General features: G+C 39.9%; 1 protein-coding gene across 3 annotated transcripts in view; it reads right to left on the reverse strand.

The window, feature by feature from the left end:
- TENM3 (teneurin transmembrane protein 3) overlaps positions 1 to 27,658 on the reverse strand; it is a 2,501,300-nt gene that overhangs the window by 436,816 nt on the left and 2,036,826 nt on the right. For all 3 annotated transcript variants that reach the window (XM_032413691.1, XM_032413693.1, XM_032413692.1), the window contains one exon: positions 1,801 to 2,107. In XM_032413691.1, coding sequence (XP_032269582.1) covers positions 1,801 to 2,032 — 232 coding nt within the window. In that variant the 5' untranslated portion in view covers positions 2,033 to 2,107. The remainder of the gene's footprint in view (positions 1 to 1,800; positions 2,108 to 27,658) is intronic.

Genomic DNA, 27,658 nt, shown 5'->3' on the forward strand with positions numbered 1-27,658 from the left:
CCTTTCCTCTGCCCCCTTTCTTTCTCCCCTCCTTGGCTGGTGAGAAGCTGAGTAATCGTCCTCTTCGGTCCCCTAAGAGCTTGGGTTCCAGGGTTCCCACAGATGGTACTGCCATGTCATCCCCAACAGTCTGCGCTGGATTAGCGCTGCCTAGGAGGTGAAAATTTCAGCTCGCTATTTTTAACCCGTTTAAGCATCCTCTGTGCTGCCAAAACTAAATGCTTGCTTGGGGTGGAGATGAGCCTCCTCCACGCATCACACCACATGTGCGGGGTTTTTTTTTTTTTTCCTTTAATGGTATTCCACAATGTCTTTTTTTTTTTTTTTTTTCCAAGAGGGCACTAAGCAGTTGTTTTTGTTACAAAAAGCAAGGCTTCACACTGGGTTCAGATTGCATGCATTTCACAGTACCTATGATTTTTTAAATTGGTGAAAAAATGTGCCCTGATAATCTATATCAGCTGTGTAGACAATACGAAAGAAAACAATTGGGTTGGGAATTATAAGACATTGTACAATGACTTAAAGTCCCTTGACTGACCCAGAGAATATATCTCAAATATATGTTTTAGATCTTCCCTTAAAAACTGGATTAAAAAATGTTAAGCTACTTTGTCCCCTTTCATAAACTATGATACTTGTAATATTTGTAAGACATGCTTTAGGGACAAAAAAAGTCTCTCTTTAGCAAGTCAGATGAGTCTTCTTTGAGGTAAACTGGTTTGGGTGAGTGAACGCTGTTTCAATCTAGTTAGGATGGCTCTTTCCACAAGGTAGAGAAGAAAAGAACCATGGAAAATTTCCAAACTTTTGAATGATTTATTGCTTTATTACTTTTTCTTAAATTTGTTCCTGCTCAATATCAAACTGTTAGTCACACTGTTTGTAAGGTGACTGGAAAAGAATGAAGATATTCTTTACATTTGAAGTTTAATTTGTTTTTCCTCATCTCCTGATTAAATTAGCTAAGGGATGCTAAGTTCTATGCAAATTGACTAAGCAATACGAATGTAAGAGGATTTTATTTTTATTAGGAGTAATCTTGCCCCCATTTCAAAAATGTATTAGAAGAAACAAAATAGAATTACAGATGCCAAGTTTAAAATAAGCTATTGTCTGAAAGTGTGGAAATTGGTAGGTTTAAGATTGTGAAGTAGTTACAGAAGTCATTATGCCACGGGTAGAATATGCAGGGTAGCAAACAGAGCATAAAAATGTTCAACAAATACATGCGAATGACAAAACCACCATGGATGATATTATGAGAAGCAAGGATGTTTTAGGTGTAACTTTAATGTTCTAGATTGCCTGCCAGAGAGAAAACTGAACCCTCCCATAGCAGGTTCTTGTCTTTATAGACAGGTTGCATGGATCATGAGATTATTCAGAATAAGGATTCTTACTTTCTAATGAGGGTAACAGGGCTTTTCTCACCACTGTTCCTTTTCCCTCGCATCAGTTCTAACTGTAGAAACAATGCCTGTGAGCACCTTCATGAGACAGTGAGGCAGCCCAAGAGACCTGGGTGTCCGGTTTATGCACACACAGTGGCCATGTGCAGAAGCGCAAAACTCACACACAAACTGTGAACAGTGATTCTACATGTGTCGGTCCCCTTATCTGGAGTCAGTGTTCCTGTAGGTGGCTTTCTACCTTTACTCTGGAATACGATGTGACCATCTCATATCTCAAAAATCTGAATCAGAGTGATAGGCATCAGACTTGGAGCGGGGAGAAAAAGTGACACCTACAAGTTGGCACCATTTGAGCGCGCCATGTTTTATGAGAACCATGACCTACCTTGTCTGGTGTATTCGTCTGCCTCTCTGTGAACCAAATCCTTTACTCTGTTTCCGTAAAGCAGCCGTGAGGAATCATGATCAAAAGCTTTCAAGGTTTCACTGGAACTGTAAGACTTCTGTGTAGGTACCCTACACTCCTCATTGTCCGCTGAGGAATTTGTATACCGCCGTTCTTTCTCTCGTCTGCTCTTGGTCAGCGAGCAGTAAGGCCTACGTTCTTTCACATCCATACTTCATTCCTTCTGGGCGCACATCAGTCCAGCCTGGCACAGATTACACTCAGGGTTCAACTCTCATTGGCCTCTCTGTGAAAATAAAAGGTTTGCATAATGTCACCATAACATTCATCTAAAAACGGACTGCCTTACATCCTTCTCAATCTGGAAAATGGTGGAAAGTAATATTATCGCCTGTCTAGAAGACTTGCTTTCAACAACAACAAAAAAATGAAAATTTGTGAAATCACTGTAAAATATCCAGTATTACCAGGAAGTGAGGCACTTTCTGTTACTGAGAGTTATGGATGCTTGTTTAAGGACTATAACTGATTTTTCACATTAATAAAAAAAAAAATTAAGCCACGATCAAATTTCACTACAGAAGCCAGCTCAAAGTTGGCCTCAATATGTTTGTTAAATTTTCCACAATGGGACAGTTTTCTCTCACAGCATTTTCTCCATTCACAAATAAATTCCCTTTCTTTTTCTTACAAAAATTAAACTATTTTATTTCTTTTGATTTTTTTTTTTTTTTTTTTAAGGGCAGGAGCAAATTGGGAGCTTCTTGGAAGTGAAATTTTGTCAAATACATTGAGCATTTTATTAATTTTTGCAAAGACTTTTTCTTCTGTCGGCACAATTTTCATATTTTAAGGACCTAAAGGTCTTCAACCATGGAAAAAGCAGATCCTTCTCTCCTACTCCGCTCCTAAAAATGCATTTTCCTCTCTAGAAAATGAATTTAATCTGTGCTATCCCAGGGGCGCCTGGGTAGCTCAGTCGGTTAAGTGTCGGCCTTGGCCTCAGGCCATGATCCCAGGGTCCTGGGATCAAGTCCCGCATCGGGCTCCCTGCTCAGCGGGGAGTCTGCTTCTCTGCCTTCCCCTACTCCCTGCCTCCCTGCGTGCGGGTGTGTGTGCTCTCTCTCTCTCAAATAAATACATAAAATCTTAAAAAAAAACAAAACGTGCTATTCTTATTTTAAGGCAATTCAAGTGGCTAATTTGATGGGTTAGTTTTTGCAACGGCCAGTAGCAAAATTAAGTTAGAAGGAGCAAGGCGAATTACGTTTCTTTGCTTAGCAACTGTTTCTTCCTGATTTTGCTCAATGGACAGGGGTAAAAGTGACTGGGCCTAAGGAGGGATGGCTGCCCAGGACCAATCAGCTTTCATTTTTTAATTTTTTTAAAAGTTTATTTATTTATTTACGTAATCTCTACACCCAATGTGGGGCTTGAACTCAAGGCCCCGAGATCAAGAGTCACTCTCCTCTGACAGAGCCAGCCAGGCGTGCTTAATCTGCATTTTAAATGATCCTCCCTTGTCTCTACTCTTTCTCATTTGATCTTTCTCTTAAATCTGAAGGTCCCCAAAGGCCTTTTGTGTTTGCTCCCACTCCACTCCTTCTTTCCTAAATTCACTTTTTATTGGAGTGATTCCATAATCAACTTGAAACAAATGATTTCTGGTGGCCCCAGATCTTCTCTTGGTTCCACATCCTTAGGGCTGTGACTTCTTCTTAGATATTTTCTCCCATGGAGAATCCCTTTCCCAAGGAATCTCTCCCTCTCTCTTGATCTTTGGCTGTCATTATACACATCACACCTCTCTTTAATGTGCTTTCAACATGGCGTCATGGCGCTGACTCGGACTCTCTCACATCGGCTCAGTTTACATCTACGCTGTCAACAACCCTCTGTTCTGTCTGAGCAACATTATGACTCCTCTACCTTTCACTTTCTAACTTCTGCCTTCCATACAGCTATAAGGAGAGTGGTGAAATTCTGAGCTGGAATGATCACAGAGTTCCAGAGCCTATGCTTAGAAAATCTGGATGGCTCCTCTTGCTATCTCTTGAACCAAGTTGTATCTTCTCTTATCCCTACTGCCCATGAAGGGTTAGCTCACATGGGCTTCCACATTTCCCTGCTACCGAACTGAGCTGGGCTGTTAAAAGTAGTTGCTAATATTTACCTTGGCTGTTGAAACACATCTTGACTTCCCTACCCTTTTCTGATTTTCCATGAATCTGATTAAATAAAAAAAAAATTACTTTTTTTTCATTGACCCCTTCTGATTCATTACCCCATTATTCTCTTTACAAATTCTTCCAAACGCTCTTAATAGAAATTGAATTTCTCTTATTGTAGCTCTCCTTTGAGTTTAAGATAATAAATAATTTCAAGATACTGTAACAGGACATATTTTTATATGACATGTTTAAAATAACACACCAATTCACTCTCTTTATTCCGGGGAAAACAAAAGTTACTTTAGGTCAATATTTATTGAATGACTATTATGTATTCGGCTCTCTTCCACATACTGAAGACATACCATTAAATAAAACAATGTCCCTGCCCTCATGGAGCCTACCTTTTGTGGAGGGGAATCAGGTACATTCTTTCTAATAGAGTGAATGTGTATGTCTGAGTTCAAGAAAAATCTTGTTTCCATAGTGATCTCAACCTCTTTGGAGAAAAGGCCGTATCAACTCTCATAACTAAATGATTATCAAAAAGCTTTCAGCTGGCCAGATAAATATCATAATTCAAGCATTTTTAGTAACAGAACTTTGGGATTTGAAATTATTACAAAAGTTCCAGTTCTTGCCTTGAGTTGACATCTATTTTAAAATAAGCACTGCTATATATACACATATGTATGCATTTTTATGCTTTAAAAATGGACTGATTGAAGCAAGAGGAAATTGTTTCTTTGTTTTTTTTTTTTTCTCCACTGCAGTTTTGCTTCAGCTAGTTAGACCAGACACTGGTAAACTCTAGTACCTCAGCCAAATCTGACCCATCACCTGTTTCTGTAAATAAAGCTTTATTGGAACACAGCACATGTATTTATGTACGTATTGTCCTTGGCTGTGTTCACGCTACAAAGACAGAGTTGAATGGTTGCAACAGAGACTGTAGTGAACCGAATGTGCCTCCCAAAAAGATACATCGAAGTTTTAACCCCTAGTACCTGTCTGTGAATGTGACCTTATGGTCTTTGTAGTGGCAATCAAGTTAAGATGAGGTTATATTGGATTAGGGTGGGTCCTAAATCTAATGACTGGTGTTTCTAAGAGACGGGAGAAGGAGATTTGGATACAGAGATGTACAGACAAACAGGAGAGTAGACCATGTGAGGACAGAGGTGGGGGTTGAGTGATGTAGTTATAAGCCAAGGAGCACCTAGGGTTGTGAGCCAACAGCAGAAGCTTGGAGAGAGGCATAGAGCAGATGCTTCCCAAGAACTTCAGAGAAAGCATGGCACTTCCCATACCTTCATTTTCATACTTCTTGCCTCCAGAACTGAAAAGATAAACTTCTGTTGTTTTCAGCCACTGAGTTTGTGGTAGTTTGTTACCACAGTCCTAGGAAACCAATGTAGAGACCTGATGGCCTGCAAAGTTTCAACTATTTCCTGTCTTGCTCTTACAGAAAAAATGATCATTCATATTTCCATTCTGTCTTTAATTGTCCCTTTGGATCTTAGAATGCAAAATGTGTTCTCTATTATACAACCCACGATACAGTATCACGATCTTGCAAATTAGATAATAAGCTCTTTAACGTGGTAATACAAATATATATCATCAATAGTAAAGATGCATCCCTATGGTGATGTTACCAATGTTTAAAAATCAGTATTAATAAAATGTTAATAAATGAGGAATAAAAAGATAATTTTAGGTATTCTTGAGCTTTATAGAATATCTCTAGCACCAAATATATGACTTTTCTTTATTTGTGAAGCAATTTTGAAACGCCATGATAGAGATATAGTATTCAAATATACCATCAAAGACAAAGACATTTTGATCTTAGCAATTCCAAACAATAAAAAGTCTTTTGCATCTGTCTCTCCATTTTTGTACATAGTTCAAACTCTTCAAGGATTTAATCTACACTGTAATGTTTGCAACCACTATAATGCTTCTGATGGAAGTCAATGAGTTCAATATGACTTCAAAAGGCAGTTTTCTGCATTATCTTCTGCACTCACAGCTAAGGATTTGAAGGTTAAAAAATGCAGCTGCTTAAGTAGGGCTAAATTGTTGAAGCACTTTGATGGTGATTGCACAGTCCTACACAGGAAAAGCGTCACTGTGCACATATTCCACATAAAACATTTAATGAACAGGATCTTAGCTGCAACGGTGGGCAAGCCATTTGAAAAAATAAGGAAAAACTATTAGAAATAAAGTTGACTCAAAAGTTCTGATTCAACTTGCTACAGCATGTATATAACAATATCAAACTGATCAAACTCAGTTACTAACCACAGCACACCTCTGGAAAATATAGCTGGTCTTAAAGCAAATTCCATTATTGGGTTATTAATTTTTTCTCAATTTTTTCTGCAAAGTATTTGATTGACTAAATGAATGGGCAGGACACCAGATTTAGGGTAATCATATCATCTATTTCAGATATATTAGTTAAACCTGCTTTGAAACTTGGCCACAGAACTTAGCAACAGTCTTACATTGTTTCATAACATGTTCCTAATTCAAAAGAAACATTTTTTAATTGTACTTTTAGCATGTAATCTGATTTTAATTGGACTTAGTATATCTTTAAAACCCTTCAGCCAATGATTACAATGTATCAGGCTTATAACAAACATCCCAGGAATCATTTGTACTTCAAAAAATTCAATAAGCTTATGTGTCTATCTAGCAACTGAAATAAAAACAAATATTCAAGCCCAAAGGATTAAGTAACCTGTTGGTCAAATTCACTCATGCTCCCACTGTTAGTTATTTTCTGTAAGAACTACAAATTCCTGAATGTCACTTTGAATATCTTCTGCACAAATTGTCCTCCTACATTTATAATAGTTTGAAAAGCTCACTCAAAAAAATAAGTGGACTTCAGAAAAACACTAATTTACTCAAACATGTTTTAGATTACAGATCTAAATTATGCTATTTGTACACAATATCAAGAAAATTTTACCTTTTGTTATTCACAATCCATATTCTCCCTAATAAGTTAGTATTTATGATTTATTACCAGTTATATTAATCAAACAGTAAGTACAACTTTGCCACACCATAAGAATCTCTAAGTGTTTCCTTTATTGAATAGCCAGATGAATGCCAATTGAGCAGAAGAGGAAATCAATTGCTATTGTTCATTTTAGAGGAAATCTTGTTTCCTGAGGCAAATTTACAAATCCAAGAATTAAAACAAGTAAGTGCAAAAATAAAATTATATTATGATGAATTATTTGTAATGCTAAACCCAAGCACAACTAAAATTTGAGCTTACAGTTTTATTTATTTATTTATTTTTAAAGATTTTATTTATTTATTTATTTGAGAGAGAGAGTGAGCGAGCGAGTGAGAGAGCACGGGGTGGGGGAGGGAGGGTCAGAAGGAGAAGCAGACTCCCCACTGAGCAGGGAGCCTGATGCAGGACTCGATCCTGGAACTCTAGGATCATGAGCGGAAGGCAGTTGCTTAACCAACTGAGCCACCCAGGTGCCCCAAGCTTACAGTTTTAAATAGAAGAATACAAGTGAATTAAGATATCCTGTTTGAAGCACAAAGTTAAAACACAAACAAAACTGTGAAAGAAATATGGTGAAAGAGGAGTCTACTAGGAGTAACTAAAGTGATGCTTATTGAGAAGATACAGATACAGAAAAAAATAAATATGGTGAATAATTAATTAATGGTTGAGAAAGTTAAACCAAGGCAAGTTTCCTTCTCTCTCTCTCTCTCTCTTTCTTTCTTTTTTAAGATTTATTTATTTGAAAGAGAGACAGAGAAAGAGAGACAAAGAGAGAGTGAGTACAAGTAGGAGAAGGGACAGAGAGAATCCTCAAGCAGACTCCCTGCTGAGCACCAACACAGGGCTTGAGCTTACAACCCTGAGATCATGACCTGACCCGAAATCAAGAGTTGGACGCTTAACCAACTGAGCTACCCAGGCACCCCAAGGCAAGTTTCTTTCTTTAAACATGACATTTGATAACAATAGTAAATAAGAGAGCTGCATGGAGAAGAACTCTGGAAGATTGCCGAGGATCCTTCTTGAGAATTCAGCAGAGTACTGATCAGCACGTGTGTGAGACTACAGTGGGCCAGAGAACGAGCAATTTGGAAGGATTATAACAGAGTTTCTCAACCTCAACATTATTGACATTTTATACAGAAAAGTTCCTTTTTGTTGGGGCCTTATCCTATAGTAGGATGTTTAGCAGCACTCTTAGTCTCTATCCACTAGGTACCAGTAGCACTCCCAGTCATGACAATAAAAAATATCTTCAGACATCACCAAATGTCCCATGGGGGGAAAACTGCCCTTCTAAAGGACCACCAAATTACAGGAAACAGTATCCAGAGCTCACACGATGACAAGAGTCATGTATAGTCCCACTAGCCAGATTGAAAAAAACACAGAATTTATTAGGTAATGTACTCAGAAAGGTCTTGCCTCAGTTGTGGGGAATAATTTAGCACTAAACTAAACATGGTTTTGGTCTCATTTGAAGCCTTAAAAGCAAGACCAGAAAAGATCAAACTGTGTTCAAGTAGCTTAACTATTCCATAACAAAGCTGAAGAATATTACAGGAATACAAAAATACCCAGCAGTCAACAAGGTAAAATTCATAATGTCTGTCATACAATCAAAGATTTCTAACATGCCAAGAAGCAGGAAAATAATGAGGCGGAAAATCAGTCGACTGAAACTGACTCAGAACTGACACAGGTATTAAGATAGACAAGGACATGAAAACAGCTATTATAACTGAATTACATATGGTCAAGAAATTAAATGGAGACAGAGAAGATATAAAAAGGAGACCCAAGTCAAACTTCTAGAGATGAAACTACCATGTCTGAGACGAAAAATACAGTGGATGGGATGAATGGCAGATTCACATTGCTAAAGAGAAGGTAAATGGACTTAAAGATATAGTAATAGAAACTGAACAAAATGAAGCACAGAGAAAGAGAATAAATATATATATATAAATACGTCATCAGTGAGATGTGGGATTACTTTCAGTGATCAATACAGATACAGATGTAACTGGAGTCCCTGAAGGAGAAAACAGGAAGTGAACAGAAGAACTTTGGAGAAACAATAACTGAAAAATTCTCAAATTCAATAAACCCTATAAGGCTACAGATTCCCAGAAGCTCAGCAAACACCAAGCACAAGAAAGAGAAAGAAAATTATGCCAAGGCATTTGGTTGTAATCAAAATTATATATGTATATGAAAAAAAAAAAACACAACAAACAGTGATAAAGAGAAAGTCTTAAAAGCAGACCCAGAAAAAAGGCACATTACATACAGAGTTCCTTGCTGGAAGTAATGTGAGCAAGAAGACTGAGTAGAGTAACATCTTTAAAATGCTGAAAGGAAAAAAATAAAAAACAAAAAACCTGTCATTCTAGAATTCTATAATCAATGAAAATATCTTTCAAAAATAAAGGCAAAATACCTATCTCTTCTAATGTACAAAAGTTGACCACTGGTAGACTCTCATTACAAGAAATGTAAAGGAAGCATTCTAGATGGAAGGAAAAGAACATCAGATAGAAATATGGATCCACGCAAAGGAAAGAACAGCACTCGGACGTGGCAGCTATGTGGTTACATGTATGGTATTTTTCTTATTATTTAAATCTCTTTTAAAGATAGATGACTAGTTGCATAAAAATCGTAACAGTATATTGTGAATTTTATAACAGAGGTGTAAGTAAAGTATATTGCAACAGCAGTGTAAAGGAAGGGAGGGGAGAAATAGTATACTATTGTAAGGTTTTTATACTATATGGGAAGTGGCAAAATATCACCTCAAGAGATACTGTGTTACATCAAAGGTGCATACTTTAAACCCTAAAGCAACCACTAAAATAAGAAAACTGAGAGTTGCAGTTAATAAGCCAACAAAACAAATGATGGAATCATAAAAACTGGAAGCATAAAAAATATGCAACTAATCCAAAGAAGGTAGGAGGAGAGGAACAAAGAATAGATGCGGCAAAATGAACACAAATAGCAAGTTGACAGACTTAAATCTAACGAGACCAATAATCACATCAAATGTAAATGGTCTAAACACCCCACATGATGCAAAGATTTTCAGATTGGTTAAAAAAAAAAATTTTGCGCTGCTTCTAAGTAACATGCTTAAACATAAAGACATAAATAGGTTAAAAGTAAATGGATGGAAGGGGCGCCTGGGTGGCTCAGTCGTTGAGTGTCTGCTTTCGGCTTGGGTAATGATCTCGGGGTCCTGGGATCGAGCCCCACATCGGGCTCCCTGCTCCGCGGGAAGCCTGCTTCTCCCTCTCCCACTCCCCCTGCTTGTGTTCCCTCTCTCACTGTGTCTCTCTCTGTCAAATAAATAAATAAAATCTTAAAAAAAAAAAAGTAAATGGATGGAAAAAGAGGAACCTAAGCGTGGGGTGGATCTACATGCATTAGTATAAAATTGTGCACAAGGACTGGTGTTCCTTCATTTTTTTATTCACTCGTCATACATGTCAAACACGGTGAGAGGCACTGGAAATGTAGAGATGAACAAGCCACAGTCTCTATCCTCTTTCAATTTGAGTGGGGAAGACGGGGGCGGGGGGGGGGTGTTAAATAATTAATCCCACAAATAAATATGCAATTAAAAGTGTAACAAAAACTGCAAAAAAATTGCAAGTTTTAAAGAGAGAGAACAGAAAGTGTGGTCTAATTGAGACTGAGAGCCAAAAGAAGACCTTTCTTTTTTTTTTTTTTAATTTTTTTATTGTTATGTTAATCCCCATACATTACATCATTAGTTTTAGATATAGTGTTCCATGATTCATTGTTTGTGCATAACACCCAGTGCTCCATGCAGAACGTGCCCTCCTCAATACCCATCACCAGGCTAACCCATCCTCCCAACCCCCTCCCCTCTAGAACCCTCAGTTTGTTTTTCAGAGTCCATCGTCTCTCATGGTTCTTCTCCCCCTCCAATTTCCCCCCCTTCATTCAAAAGAAGACCTTTCTTAAATGACATTTAGGTGGAGGCCCATAGGATCAACAGGATTTAGCCTGGTCACAAGCATATGTGTCACAGGAAAGGGGTTGACAGCCTAACAGGCCAGGCTGAGAGAGTAACCTGCTCCGACAAATGCATGCAGGCCGAGAACAGCTTGATAGGACAAATGCCAACAGGGCTGGGGCACAGTGAGTGAGGAGATGTGAGCCCAGAGGAAACTTGCCGGCCGGGGCAGAGCCTCCTAAATAGGCTAAGCAGCCTCGTCCATAGTGCATCAAAAATGGCCACCACTGCAGAGTTTGAAATGGGCCACTGACGCGCTCAATCAGATTTACAGGGTGGAGAGCACAGAAGTCCAGGCAAGAGAATGCTAGCTTGGACTAGGGGACCCGAGAGGACAGTGCAGATTTGGAGAAGCGGACAGATGTGAGAAATAGCCATGGCATCAGCAAGACTTGGGATGGGCTGAAACAAGAGTGAGGAAGAGCGAGGAGCTGAGAAGGACTGGTGATTGCTGGCTTGAGCATTTGGTGGAGAGGGACGGTTCTGAGACACACAGAGAAGGCCATCCCTCATCACGACTCAATGCACGCTCCCAATTCATGCTTTTCTTTCATTGAAAACATGTATTAAGCCGTAATGTTTGGAAACTAGAAAATACAGATAAGTGCCCCGCCTCCAAAAAAAAAAACCACATTAAAATTACTACCCTCTTCACATTTTCGGCCTTTATCTATGTGTGTGTGTACATGTGTTTGTATGAATATATGTGCGTGTCATATAAATACATACATATAATATATGATCTTGTAACTCATTTCTACTTAACATTGTGAACAGTTTCATGTGAGTAAAGATATATTTATGTCTACTTTAAAAATAACAAATTGGAAGGTTACTGTTTTAAAACTCAAAATTATTCTCCATGCTTTATCATGGATAGCAAATATGCAAACTTAGAAAATGAAGCAAATAGGAATAATATACTAAAATAGCTACTGAATAAGTGTGAATACCGGGAAATTTCTAATTGGAAAATATATAGAACAGTGCCTTAGGCTATAAGAAAAGTGGCTTAAACCTCATCAAATCATTAAAAATTCTTTTAAAATTATTTATATAGAGAAGGAAACAGAAACTGGAAATGATCAAAAAAGAAAAAAATAGGGATAATGAGGCTAGTTCACTCAGTAATGTAAAGTAAGAATATTATTCTATGATTTAAAAACAAATAAAACAATTCACTCGTATAGCTTGAAATTAAAAGTGATTCTGTTTTTCCTATAATAACTATGGACAATAGGAATATAAGAGTAATATATATTAATACAGTTATGTGGTCTAGGGTCACAACTGCACCAGGAATGGTAGGGAGAAGGCCATAATCTCCATACTTCGAACAGATGGGGAAAGGCATTAGGATCCAATAAGGCTGAGCTAAATGCAGCTTTCCTACCTTACAGACCTTGTGGGTGAAGTGTAAATAGTATCTCTCAATTTGACTGCCCACCTGGATATCCATCATCAATTTAAGTATTTTTATGATGTTTTAAACCAGAACCCTGAATATAGAGGCCACCGCTGTACTCATCTGTGTTCCAGCATGAGCCAGGCCTCTGAAAATCTTGCCAGCAATCCTATCTGGTTCAGAGGAAAAATCCAGGAAACAGTTATGTGTCATGTAGATAATACTGTGTTATCCAAATGGCCTCAAGTATACACTGGGTTAAAACAAAAAACAAAAAACAACCAAAAAGATAACTTTGCTATCGCTCGATGTATTGTTCTGATTGAACTGGGTCACAGACTGTCATTCTACCTTCATATGAACATGCTCACCTCAGTGGACACACCAGCCACAGTTAAATACACAATAAAACCAAGAACCGCCATTTACAGAACATTTTTTTATTTTTTTTATTTTTTAAAGATTTTATTTATTTATTTGAGAGAGAGAGAACGAGAGAGAGGGGGGAGGGTCAGAGGGAGAAACAGACTCCCTGCCGAGCAGGGAGCCCGATGCGGGACTCGATCCAGGGACTCCAGGATCATGACCTGAGCTGAAGGCAGTCGCTTAACCAACTGAGCCACCCAGGCGCCCTACAGAACATTTTTTTAATGCTAGGTATTTTACGCATAGTATTTCTACTTTTAACAACAGCTCATCAAGTTCGTGTGATTTATCTGTTTTATTGATGGGGAAATGTGGAAAATTAATAAAAAATTCCAAGTCAGACAACCAGCGCCTGGTGAGGCAGGCACTCATAGTCTCCTACCCTGGTCTTCCATTCACTTCTTTGAAAAGTTGCCAAACTGTAAGTCCTATGGAGCATCAACTCCAAATCCACACCTTTCATCATAATGAAAGAAAAATAAGCAAACCTTCTAGATGGCTTAACAACTATAGCTCATTATATCAGAGAAGTGACTCAAAAATGGGTATTACTGACCAGGGGACAGTTGGGAATGCTATGGAAAACTGGACAAGCTTCTTAAATGAAGAGCTAATATTATTTCCTTAAGTGCTGAGCATATTCCTCTCTTGAAGAGTGGACATAAAAGCTCCTTGATGAATTATTAATTTCAGTCTTGATTATTTATTGAGTGCTTAAGATAGGCCAGGTGCTTTACATATATGACCTCACTTAATCCTCACAGCAAGTTTGTTAGCTTGCTATGTATTTTCACACGAGAGAATGAAGACCAGGGAGATTAATTGACTTGTCCAAGGTCACAGAGCCTGGAAGTAGCCGAGTGGAATTTGAACATATTTCGGTGTAATTCCAGACCTGTACTCTTAAAGCACTAGACTGTACTTCCAAACCTTAGAACAAATGGGGGCTTTAAGCAGTCATAAAAACAAACAAATTTTTAAAAAGGTAAAACAAACAAAAAACACAGACGAAGAAAGAGAGTAGAGAGAGAGAGAGAGAGAAATGACAGCAGAGTTCGACAACCTGTGTCAGGATGCCAACAGATCCAGGATTAAGAAAGTCCATAGAGGCTACCATGTTGAAAAGACCACGAAAAATAATTTGCAGAGATCACAGTATTGGAGAAGCAAAAGTAAAAGCCAAACGAAATTCACCGGAGGAGTAAGAAAGGTGGAAAATTCAAGACCAACTTGAAAAGATAAAATATATTGCACACATTTTCAAGCCTGTCTTCAAGGAAAGACAGTTAAGGAAGAAATAAATGATACCTTCCTATGGTACCATGTGTTTCATAGGAGGACTCAGGCACTGTTCCCTGGGCTTGTCTCCCAGCCCCCATGGTTCAGTTCCCAGAGGAGGAGGCTCTCCTACATCACAGCCCATGTGGTCGTACGGATTTTTTGGGCAAGCCTTGTATTTCTCTGCATAAACGCTTGCCTCTGATGTTGGTTTCCAGAGGTTGAGGTGAAGCGGACCCAGGTCCTGGGGTCGGGGACCTGCCTGCCAGGGATCTCAGGGATTGGTTGAGGAATGAACATGGGACCTGACTCAGGCCAATAAGGTTAGCTCAAGGACACTCACTGAAACTCCATGCCTACTCAAAACCAGCAAATGTGCAGTCGCTCGTATGGGAGGATGTAAACGTGGGTCTTGTGTACATTTTTGTCACCATGGGAGAAAGCGTGCCTGCCACTGAAGTCTGTGTAGAAGAAAAGAGACCTCAGAGAGAGCGAGAGAAATACAATTTTGAACCCACAAATTCTTACCCTGGGTGTTCCAACTAAAAAAATCGATACTACCACACCTGGGAGGACAGGTGTTTTGATCAGACAGATCTGGGTTAAAGTCTAGCTGCACAATTTACAACCTATGTGTCTTAGGACCTTAGGCAGGTTACTTAAACTCTCTGAGATGTAGTTTCCTGTATTTCATTCTCTAAAAGGCGTATGACATTATCTTTCTTAGGAAAGGATTACGAAGATGAAATGAGATAAAGTCTTAAAAGCATTTAGCGCTGTGACTGGCATATAATATAATGTCTGCTTGATAAGGGCCAGTTATCATAATTAAATTCCAAAACATTGTCCAGGGTCCAAGAATAGTGCCCAGTATGGTTAGGCTTTTTTGAGGAGGCTGGAACAGAGACAGTAAGAGCTCAGTGGTATGAAGTTGAGAGCATGGGGTGATGCTCTCACTGTTGTGAAAACGGTATTTTGCTAAATGTTTGAAGGGAATTTGGGGTTTGAATTTTTATGAGCTTATTCAAAAATACTATACCACCCAATGAGAAAAAAAATAATTCCCACACTGATAATTTCAAAATAACTCCATCTATATTTCTATCAAATGTCTATGTCTCGGTAGCAGAAAGCAGTAGGCTAACACTGGAAAAACTTTCGAGGGGAGCAATGAAACCGATTAAGAGTCTTACGATTGAAAGAACTATGTGAGGTTTATTTTAGTAACAACTAGGTGGAGACCTGGTAACTACCCACAAGTACTTGGAGAATGAAGGCTAACTGCAGTTATTCATGCCTCTGGAACCCACAGGCAAAATTACTATAATAAACATATCCTCTGTCTGCTGCCCAGCAGATAGTTTTCATCTCAGTCTGAAAAGCACCAAACCAGCCAAATGGCACCTTCTTCACAGACCCCTGGGGAGCAGGAAATTCTGGGTCAGTGCTGGAGGTGAGATGCAACTTGGCATCTCCCTGTGGAGCGAGGCGGGAGATGTGGACAGAGATTCCTGAGATTCCCGAACCTCACTTCCTCCTTGAAGAGGGGAACTTGGGGGAGAGGTCAAATCCAGAATTGCTTCAGGGTTTCAAGGTAGCTTTGGGTTCAGTCCTTGTGTCCAGAGTGCCCAGAGAAGTAGGTGCACCCTCTTAGCTTGCTATGGATACTGTAGAGGCTGGGTCAGGTCTGGACTCAGCTTCTATGGGTGTGGGAAAAAGAACCAACATTTTTTTTTTTTTTTTTTGGGAGGGAGTGGGGGGAAGCAAGAGCGGGGGGGGGGGGGGGGGGGCGGAGAGGGACAGAGAGAGGATCCCAAGCAGGCTCTAGGCTCAGCATGGAGCCCACCGATGCCAGGCTCGACCTCATGACCCTGAAATCATGACCCGAGCTAAAATCAAGAGTTGAATACCAAACCGACTGAGCCACCCAGGTGCCCCAAGAAACCAACATTTTTATAACCTGTCTGGCAAGCACTTACCCTAGAAGATTCAATTCCTTAATATTTTTCTTTGGTGTTTATTGTCTGTTTTTAAATATTTTTTTAATGCAACACTCTCAGGGTATATAAATATGCTTGACTCAGTATAAGCTCACATAGAAATGTAATGTTTTGACATCTCAAATTTAGTTAAAACACCTTAAAGTGCATATGTATAATATACTCAAATTTTTTGACTTCGTATAAATGCTGCCAAATACTCTAGTGAAAATAGGAAAAGTGTATCCAGTTAGTCAGCTGTTCTGATTTCCTGAATGTTCTATATCACAAAGACAAATATGTGCATAATTTATAATGTTTATAAGAAATGTTATCAGTCAGGTGCACGTGGCCTGACCCAGGCCTACCTTGTCAGGGGCACCTGCCGAGGGGTGAGTGAGGGTCTGCAATCCAGCTGTTTTGTTGCTCAGCCCAACGGTGGGGCAATGTCTGCAATGAGGGGGGTTGTGTCTGCTTAAAGGAAGCCCCTTGCCGTAATTAGCACAACATCTCTGGAGTAAGTGGCTCAATCAAAGACATTTTTTTTTCATGCAGTTACTAGGGGTAAAGCTATCAGCCAAGGCACAGGATTAAAACGGACTTAGGCAGCAGATGAAATTGTTGCCTTCTCAGATGTCTGCTGAAGTAGGATTCTTTCAACGCTCTTCCTGACCACAAAAGGGCAGCGCACACGGGAGTGTTCCAACAAGCACACACAGAAATTCAGTTTCCTTGGTTTCCTGTTGACTACCTGCCAACCAGAGAATCTGGACTTTAGCCACGGTATTTCATACCTTGATGTGTTCTAGACCATTGTGAAAAACCACACTTTCAAGGTAAGCTGGTAAATGGTGGCTACTCGATAAACGTTAAACCACAACAACAATTTGGACTAAGTCAATTTGGTCCATGTTTCTGGAAAGAAAGGCATCACAAAAACCAACAGTCACTGCTGAGAAAATATGATCCAATTTTGGCTACTGTGGCTTTGCTTTAAAATAATTTAACTTGCTATTCACGTCATTATGAAACACTTATGATACCAGTTAATAGTTACGGTTATAATCCATATGCCAGAAGGACTTTTAAATTAACTTGGATGGAACACTGAGGAAAGAACTCTCACTTATGAAAACATCTTCCTCAGGTGAGTTCTGCTATTCTTTTCCAACACCTTCCCAGCTGAGCACTGGCATTTCTGTCCCAGACTAGGGGAAGCACTTCTGCAACCGGGAGGTGTATTGTTTTAATACTCATTTAATTTCTGGTCCCTCTACTTCTAATTACCAGTAGGGGGGTCAATTAGCCCTGATTATGATAGTTATTTTGCATAATGGACACCTGTCACCTATGAACCGGATTGAGCCTACTAACCTAATTTCAAGTGGATCACCAAGTAGTAATGACCACTAGTTATTATCGTCTAGATTGCCTTCCTTTTCCCTCGTCCCACCGTCTTCCCCCTTTCGCAATGGCCATCATGCTCTGTGTATACACATGCAATGCTAATACCACTCTGGAAAGAAGAAATGGTGAACAAAAAGATTTCCATGATTATTTGTGGAAAATAGCCGCATCTCATTGGATTATTTCTACCGTATATAGTAGTAAACATGTAATGCTGAATATATTTTAATTGCTGTGATGTAAATGAGACTTTGGGGTCATGTTACCGAGTGTTAACTGAAAGATCCAGCTATGACTTTAGCATGCCTGCAGGCCTTTTAAATTGTTATGGGAAATTGCAGCATTCAATTGAGTAGTTTCAACACTGAGGTCCCTTAAGGCTTATTACAGTTTGGCAACATGATGCCAATTTCAACTAATGTACATAATGCTTTTTTCCTCTCATACTTTATCCACAGAACCTTTCTAGTATGTACAACTTGAAAATCATGAAACACTAGGCAGATGAAGAGCTATATAATTGAGGCAATTTACCATTATGTTATTGGCAGAAGTCCTCGGCTACTACAGGACTTTGCTCAGATGGGGTTCAGACACGCGTGAGTATCAAAATGTTGGTCCAATAATCATAAATAGAAATAAATAGAAAGTGTCCAAATTATTATAACTTAATTTCCCATTAAAATATCTTGTTATACATCATTCATGAAAAATATACCCAGATAACTCAGTTCAAGAAAAGATTCAAGTAGTAAATATCTAGAAGATTAACTTATGATTATAAGATACTTAGAAAATATGTTGCCATTTATAAACATTTTCATTTATGCTGATAGTATGTTGGCTCTGAAATTCTGGTTCCTTAAGTATGAGCCACAAAAAACAAGATGTATCTCCACTGTAAGTATGGCTTACTGTCGTGGCAGGGGTAGGCTAGGGGACCCTAGTCTAGATGAACCAGATTCCCTACTACCTGACTGGACTGAGCCCCTTCTCGTGATAGAGCTGAGTTGATGGTACAGCATTCTTCACAGAGAGGGCAAGAGATGGGCGCGAAGTCTTCACCACCCCCCAAATGGCTTGGATCGTACCCCCTTGGGTCAGATCTGCAGAATGTGAGGAGTTAATAACAAAGTTATAAGAATCCCTTTCCTACTGTGACTACTCTGTATAAGAAGAAGTAGGATAACAACCACTCCCTTCAAAGCCCTACAACAAAAGGCATGCTTTAGGCTCCTGTGTGTACGTACCTCTCATCAAACTGGTATTGGGTCTTTCCACCAGGCCAGATAGCGAGGACGTGGTTTGCACGTTTCATACTCTGCCAGGAGTCACCCTTCCATCTCAGGCCAAGGCAGAAAGGCAGGAAGGGGCAGCTTTGCAGAAGCAAAGGAGTATAACAGAGAAACAGAACTGGGACACAAATCTAAAGCGCCAAGTTCACAAATTGTAGCAAAAGAGGATAAACCATGGCTAAAATGTGAGTAAATGGAATACTGTCAAATGACAGATTCTGAATAATAAAACTCCTGCACATCCCCAATGGCTCATTGAAAGAACACTTTATTGGTTTGATCACACCTAATTTTCTAGTTCAGCAAATTCTCCACCACACTGGTCCTGGCATACTTCGAAACACTAAACATTTTGGTGGCATCTTGAAAGGAATAAAAGACACACAACGATGTTGAAAAGCCATCCACAATTACAATGCAATTATTCCTACAGCAAATCAATGCCTTCCAGTGTCAATGAAGGAATAGAAGTAGTCTTGGTTAATCACACACCTCACTCGCGGGCCCTTCAGAACCTGTTACTTGTTAACCACCTGTTGCTTTTTGAGGAGAGCTGTTTATGGCCCTGACCATATCCTCTTTAATATTTTCATCATAGAATGTTATCATGTTTCAGTAAGTATATAATAATTGCTGGAGCGCACGACAATGGGATACTCAGGGCTAGCAGAGCGTGCTTACAACCAGCGCAGCTCAGCTTTGTGGATGCTGGACCCAATCAACCCGGGTCTTCTTGGTGTGGGAAAAAACCCAAAAAACAAACAAAGAACCTTGACAAAATGATCTCAACTTGGCAGCAACCCTTACTCATGTGCAGGACATAAAGAAGCCAAGGCACAGTGGTTGACAGCTACCGCAGGATGAGAATAGATCTGTACAACCACACAGGTTCTCTGGTCTGTGTCCATGCAGACCAGTCCTAAGCTATGCCATTCCTGTTCCAGATTGAACGCTATTTTGGTTATCACAGCTGAGAAGTGGGAAGAGCACTGATTGTACCTGAAGTTTTACTGGGCCACCATTTTCTATGAGACTACTCCACATGCTCTCTACTCCAAAATTCATAATCACCTCATCTGAAAAACCCTCCCTGATATCAGTTTTATCTACTTTGGTGTCTTGCACGCAGTAGGTCTTCAGTGATCAGTAATGTTTCCTGATTTATGTGAACTTTTATGTCCCAAATGAGACAATAAAGCTAATTTTAGTAGAAAAATAAATTATCTTAAAAGAGAGACGATAATATAATATTGTCTTCAGGGCATCTCTCGCTTGCCACTCACTACTAGATTTAGTTCATTTGCTCTTGTGTAATTTTTTTTCACTATCCCCCAAAGAGTCTTCATGTTCTATTTCAAATTTTCCTCTTGAATAATAGGAATGCGATGATCTAGAAGGGAAGCTATTATAAGAAAATCATGCTATAATATTCATATGTCTCCATAACTTTTATTTTGATAAAATTTATATCTGGAAAAATAATGGTTGCACAGAGTACTACTCATTATGATCATGCAAATAAAAGCAAAAGTAGAAACTTTCAAATTAAAAATTAAGCCATTAAAAATTGCAATATACAGTTAACCTGAGGATTCTGTAGTCCTAAGGTGCCTGAAGTGTTGCCAGGGAGAGACTAAAGGAAGTTTACCGTGCATAGATAGCTAAAATGTGTTGAGAGCACTCAGTAGTGTTCAGTTTTCATGTATTATCTCATTTAACATCTATAACTATCCTATGAGGTGGGTTCTTTTTTTTTTTAAGGAGAGACAGAGGGACAGGGAGAGGGACAGAGGGAAAGGAAGAGGGGGTCTTAAGCAGACTCCTAGCTGAGCACAGAGCCCAACACGGGACTTGATCTCAGGACCCTGAGATCACCACGTGAACTGAAACCAAGAGTCCACATTTAACCAACTGTGCCACCCAGGCACTCCGAGGTGGGTTCTTTTATTAACCCTCTTTTACGGAGAAGGAAACCTAGACTCAGAGAAATTAAGTAACTCACTCAAGGTCACTCAAATGCTAAGCGGCACAGGTAGGGCTCGAACCCAGATCTGCATGCCATAAAACCCATGCACTGGACCATGACACTGTGTTGACTTGTAGGGCACGTACATGCAGTCACATCAGGTAAAATAAAATGGTGGATAATGTCACTTCTCGTGTTTTACTAGGAAGGCTTTTAAGGCAAAGGTGATCATCTATAGAAATAACAGAAATATTACTCTTATGTCATAATATTGTTCAGTGGGCCTTTGGTAAAATTCTGATACCTGATCGTGCCCAGTGGAGCAATCAGTCAGTGGTGTGTCCCAGCCTAGTAACCAATGTGTGAAATCACAGAGTTGAAAAGGCCAATGCTCAAACATTAGAGCTTGTGCAAATAATTTCGGCTATTAATTTTCACACTAAGCAGTGATGAAAAGTACATATACTAATTTCAACAAGGTATGTTTAAATGAAAAACAAGTTCTACCCGTGGTTTATGGCAGAGTTTATGAGAGAAGCAGGTTTCATGAGCGAAATTAAGATAGGTTCCCATCACCAAGAATGCCGCAATTCACATAACTAATCACCCATAAAACCTATTACAAACAAACACTAAGAAAAACTCACAAAGCATATAAGAGTGATGAAATTTCCGCTTCAATGACTGATAAAGTGAGACATATCAAAAATCAACTGAGCTGGAAAAATGACACACTGTGAAGAGGTGCTTAGGATGATATGTGGTCAGGTTCCTCCATTAGTCAAAGTGATGACTCTCAGTACATGGATATTTCAGGTTCTCATACCTGGAAGATCCGTTCTCAATGATAGAAGTGTGTCTCCTCACATAGAAATTAGAAAGAATGCTTCCAAAGCCAGCACTCGCCAGGAAAAAATGATTTGTCAGATGCACAGCTCTCAATCTGAACCATAAGAAAGGCAGGGTTCTCCTTCCATCTTAGAATTAGGGAAAATATAAATTTATCATGTGCTCTTTAAATACTGTTTTCAGAAGCGGTGTCTTGCCTTTGAGTTTTACATCCTCTTTTACCATTGCTTTGGGCCAACCATAATCAGTGATGTTGCTGTTTAACTTTTTATAAGGAAAAGACATACGGTTTTGTTAAAGAGAGCATATTGCAGATATACACAAGAAAAGTAGTTGTCACGGATGACCAAACATCCCATGCTATGTATCTTACTTTTAGAACAGTTACGACGTGGACTCTCAGCAAAGCAGAGCTGCACGCCCTGAATAGCGGTGGATGCTCCATGAAAGTTTGCTGAATAAATATGAGAGAATGACCCTGACAAAGAATGACCCACAGGAAACACCTGCTTTCACGTCTGGATCACAAGAAGCAACTTCCACATGACCTTCGCCTCCCACAGACAGCAACATAAAACTAAGATGCTAACTCATTTTACAAAGGAAAGGGTATTCAAATCATGCACATAAAAAAAAAAAAAGCTGGGGGTGAGGCATTAAAATGGGAAAAGGCCAAGGGAAATAGTCTGTGGGAGAAGTCTAATGAAGAGTCCCTTTTTTTCCCCCAGATGGAGTTTCTTCTTTGCTAAATTTTTGGCAAAATAATAATTTTTTCCAGTAATAATTTTTTAAATAGTCCAGAGTCTAAGAGACTTGGCTGGTAGGGTTGATAAAACAATTCACTGGCCTTTAAAAGACAATGTATCATTCATATGAATTCTTTTTTTTTAAAGATTTTTATTTTGGGCCGCCTGGGGGGCTCAGTCATTAAGAGTCTGCCTTCGGCTCAGGTCCTGATCCCAGGGTCCTGGGATCCCCTGAGATCGAGCCCCGCATTGGGCTCCCTGCACGGTGGGAAGCCTCTCTCCCGCTCCCCCTGCTTGTGTTCCTGCTCTCTGCTATCTCTCTCTCTGGCAAATAAATAAAAAAACTTTTAAAAAAATTTATTTATTTGACAGAGAGAGAGAGGGAGAGAGAGAGTAAGAGTGAGAGAGCACAAGCAGGGGAGAGGGGCAGAGGCAGAGGGAGAAGCAGATCCCCTGCTGAGCAGGGAGCCCGATGCGGGACTTGATCCCAGGACCCTGAGATCATGACCTGAGCTGAAGGCAGACCCTTAACCGACTGAGCCACCCAGGCGCCCTCAAATGAATTCTTTTAGGCCAGCCTCTTTTGTATATTAAAGCCCCAAGAGCACAGTAGCACGCACCGAGGAAGCATGGTGATATGAAGCTTACCGAGATGCACAACTCTACCTACTGGCTGGCTGTCTTTCTCGGTGTAGACCCCCAACACCCTGTCCTTAGAGCTCCGTGCTGTACTTATTTCTGGTGTTGCGAGGCAGCCAGGCTGTCCCTGAACAGGCAAATTGCATTTTATGGCTGTCTATGCTCAACTCCCTCTTGCTAGTGTATTCATTCTGTCATTTCAAAAGAAGCATCTTTTTTTTTTTTTTTTAAAGTATGTCATCTGCAGAAAGCCAGTGGTGTGTTCTGTTGTAGAGAGTGACACAAGGGGTTCCTCTCCTCTGATGCTTCTAGGGGTGGGAATTTTCAAGATGCTCTTAAATGTACATTTCTTTTTTCATTTAATTGATTATTCATGAGTTTAAAATAATTAAAGAAAAAAATCTGAAATTGACAGTAATATTTTTCTTGCTAACCTCAATTAACTTCAGCCTCTCTTCTAAATCTCATCATGCTACCTGTCAAAACCATACCTTGCATGGAATGGGAGGGAATGCAAACTAGTAATATGGGGAGAGATATATTATTTTCATAGATACTAGTTTAAAAGCGCAAACCATCATGCAGATGAATTCAAAGTTTAGTTGCAATTGTAGGTAAAGGAAGGAAGAAATTTGGGGAGTCCATAGAGAGAGAGGTGGAGGAGGGGATGGGCCTTCGTTGCACATGGTAGACTCTACCTGATTGAAAAAGTCCTGCCAAAGTGAACCATGTTTATGAAAGCCAAAGGAAATGTAGGGAACCATGAAAGAAAACACGTACGTGGCATATTAATCACCCTCGCTACTGAGATTCAACGTGTCCGAGATGCAGCCCCTCTTCATTTCTCTTTCAAATGTATACATATTTTTCTTTATAAAGGATAGCTTTATGACTCACAAGCAACAGAAAACTAATAAATGAAAGGAATACCTAATTTTTTTTCTAAAAAAACACAGCTGGCTGGAAATGCCAGGCTGAGAGAGAGCAAAGGTCATTTCAGCACAAACTGAAGTCAATTATTTTGTAATCTATCATTACATTGAATTGTTTATCAAATGGAAAAGTCTGTCATCATGTTTCTATCCTTTTTCTAAAATTTCACCATTTCGCAGTAGGCAGTCGGGAAGCTTTGGCTTCTTGATTATTATGCCGGCAGAACTGAAGCTCTAGAAATCAGGTATGGCAAATACACCAAAGCAGCTAGAGAATTCTGTACGTAAAGTGTAAAGAGACTCCCTCTTGGTATGTACACCCATGAAACCTCAATGAAAAACCATAAAATTAATAATATTATTTATGTACGCACACAGTAGCAAATGCAAGATGGGAGAAAATTTATCTCAACGTCAGGAGTGCTGATCCTCGACCCCCATTTCTAAGGCCAAAAACAAGCATAAGGCCTGATCACTCTCAGTATTAAAATTCTCCAGGTGTGTAATTCTACTGTCAGATCTGTGACCTGGTAATAAATACCCAACGTCTTAATGTCTTTGTTTGTTAAAATGGGGGGGGGGGCATCAGATCCCATAATTCAAAATAGAGAAAAGATCAAGTCAAGGTAATTTGTCCCTTTCAACCATATGGGCCTAGAAGTCAATTGTCATTTTTAGGAGTTTTTCTCCCTTCCTTCCTCCCTCTCTTCCTCTTCCCTTCCTCTCTTCCTTCAGAAAGGAAACTATTTTGGCAAACAGTGGCCTACTTGAATACGGACAAGTCCTCTACTTGGTCCATACCAATATGGGACAGAATCGCCCTGCTTGTAGGGTAATGGAAGGCACACCCTAATAACACCCTGGAGCCTGGCTTTTTACCACCTTCCCTGCCACCCCACTGTCCCCTGCATCCTCAGCCATCAGTCATTTTTCAGTCATGTGACCACAGCAGGCAACTTTAGTTACTTGTCTTTTCTCTAAAATGGGGGATAATAACATCTTGCCTCTCTGGAAGTAAAGGGTTGGTTTAAATGATCCTGAGGTTCCCGCTAACTCTAAGATCTATAATTTAGAGATTTCTCGAAGACACCATTCATTCCTAATTTCTATGACCTTGATACACGGTGAAATGTCAACCTCCCTGTGTAACGTGAGCGAGGATCGGCAGCCTTGTGGGTGTCGTCATCTGTTTTCCTTTTTCCCAAGTTTTTGTTTGTTTCCTTATCTCCTACTCTAAAATAAATTACAAACCCGTGTTCTTCAATTAGAGTAACGCAGGCTCCCTCTTCCTTCTTATGGCTTACTCCATATTGATTCCATCAAGTTGTAAGAGGTAAAGCTTTGCTTTAGCCTTTCAAAAAGGGGTCAATAAAAGAAGACTCAATTTCAAACCCAGCTCTACAAAGAGATGTACAAATGCCCTTGCTTGAATCTTTCTCATTTTTCAACAGAGTGGATGTTAATAACTAGAAGAAACTAGTTCAGCCGAAAATTTGCCACAGATTATCAGATAATCCGGGGGTTTTTAAGGTCCCATTATTCTTTCTGTCCCGAATAAGCCCCAGCCCCTGGTTTTCCAACCCCTCCTCTCTCTCAGCCTCACTTAATTTCCAGAAGCCAATTCTGTGGCTGGTCGGCCCACCGTCTTTTCCTGGTGGATTCCCCCACTTGCCCTTTGATGTCTGGACTCCTCCTTTTCAGCCTTTTGGTTCCCCCCATGTGCGTCTCCACCTCACTACGTAATTCTGAGACTGAATTTCCTGAACAATCTTTAGCTCTCCTGATCTAAGGTCCGTTTTCATTTATTTAATGTGTCACAGAAAGTTTCATTCCTCTGTACTCTCAATTTCCTCAGAGCAAGCCCCAAGTCAAAGCTAACGGTGTGAAAATGCACATCCTAGCCAACGGGGAAGAAGTACCTCAGCAGAAAAACACACCACTGGACAAAATGCGCCCCACGGTAGGTGACGCACCCAAAGGAAGAGCAGCTCACATATTTGCATTTGCAGAGAGAATCCACTGGACAGTTTCTCTCCTTGAGAAATCTTGGGAGTGTCTGCCATGGCGTCCGAGGTCCTTCTAAGGGGTTTCTAGCTAGTTCATATTTCAGTCATTCAGGTTATTTTTCAAGGATCTATATTACGTGCCAGGCACTGTGCCAGAATAGTGCAGAACAGAGACACCCTGTCCTCACGGAACTTTTAGTTCAGTGGGGGAAATAAGCAAAGAAACAGACAAATAAATGATTACAAATTGTGGTGGGTCCTGTGAACACATCAGGTCACTAAAACGGAGAATGAGGAGGCGAGTAGGTGTGGTGGAGAGCATGGTTCTCGCTGAAGGAGGCGACACTTAATCCGAGACTGGCGAGGCATGACACAGCTCCGTTCACAGGCTGAGAAGGCAGGGCGCTGAGCCATCATCAGGCCTGGAGAGAAGCCGTGCACAGGCCAAGCATGGGAGCAGAGAGGAGGCCAGGGAGAGTCTTGCGGTGAGAGTGGGAAGAAGAGTCGCAGGGGCAAGAAATGACTCACTCAAACAGCCCCAGCAACTGAGACACAGTAACCAGCACTTGCTAGAATCTCGGATGTTCACAAATGACCCTCCCGCTTTCTCTGAGGCCTCGCTGCCCTGGGCCCTGTTTCTACACTCCCCCCTGCATCACACAACAAACCACAGTTAATGAGGCGATCTAACCCTATCTGGATTTGCCTCCTAAAAGAGCCGAAACAACACAAGTAGGGAGCTTCAGCACTGCGAGGGGCCACTCTTAGTGTATGGTCAATATATGGTCCTGGGAATTCAAGCAGGTGTATCCTGACACAAGGCAGCTCCGTGGGTCTGGGACACCGAGGGTCAAGGGATACTTTAGTCTTTTTCTCTAAGAGGTAATGAAGACAGGAGCAGAAACCACAAGACGGTAAACTACCATTTTCACCTTGTATTGTGGAAAGGAAGTACAGAAATAAAACAATCCATTCACGTAAAAGCCGTATATTTACTTCAAAGATCAAAACAATTCAGAAGAAGAATGTATTTATCTCTATTACCTGAATAATTGTGTCAATGTTCTATTTCCATATTGGGTCAAACCATATGAAATACCAATATTCTATTGTTATTGATCTATGAAAATGGCGCTGCCACCTGGTTTGACAAATAAGTTGTGCAAACGGGCTAACAGGACTCTCGGATACACATGACTTGGGTTTCCATTCTGACCCCAATCGGATTCTCTGAATTTGAGTTCTTCACCGGGAGAGAGGGGACAGCTCAGCATGTATGGGTTCTCTCTGCATACTGTCTTATTCACACCTCACAACAAGGTGAACAATATTATCACTGGTGCTTATATAAATATATATAAATTTATATATATATATTTATAAATAACTATAAAATATTACGTCAAATGAGAATAATATGTGATCCATCCTCCCTCACTTATGTATGTCTCTGATTTCTTCTCTCTCCTTGATCTCCTTTCCTTTCCAAATAAATGGAAATTTTTATTTCCCAGGAGGCTGTTCTATCAAAATCAGAGCTAAACAAAGAAGTACAGCACAGAAAATTAAGAGCAAATTAGCACAAGCACTTTGTTTCTAGGAAAATGAGATTTTTTTTTTAATCCTGTATTTTTAAGGAAGTGT

This window comes from Phoca vitulina, unplaced genomic scaffold, assembly GCF_004348235.1.
Source record: "Phoca vitulina isolate PV1807 unplaced genomic scaffold, GSC_HSeal_1.0 scaffold15, whole genome shotgun sequence".
NCBI classification, from domain to species: domain Eukaryota; kingdom Metazoa; phylum Chordata; class Mammalia; order Carnivora; family Phocidae; genus Phoca; species Phoca vitulina.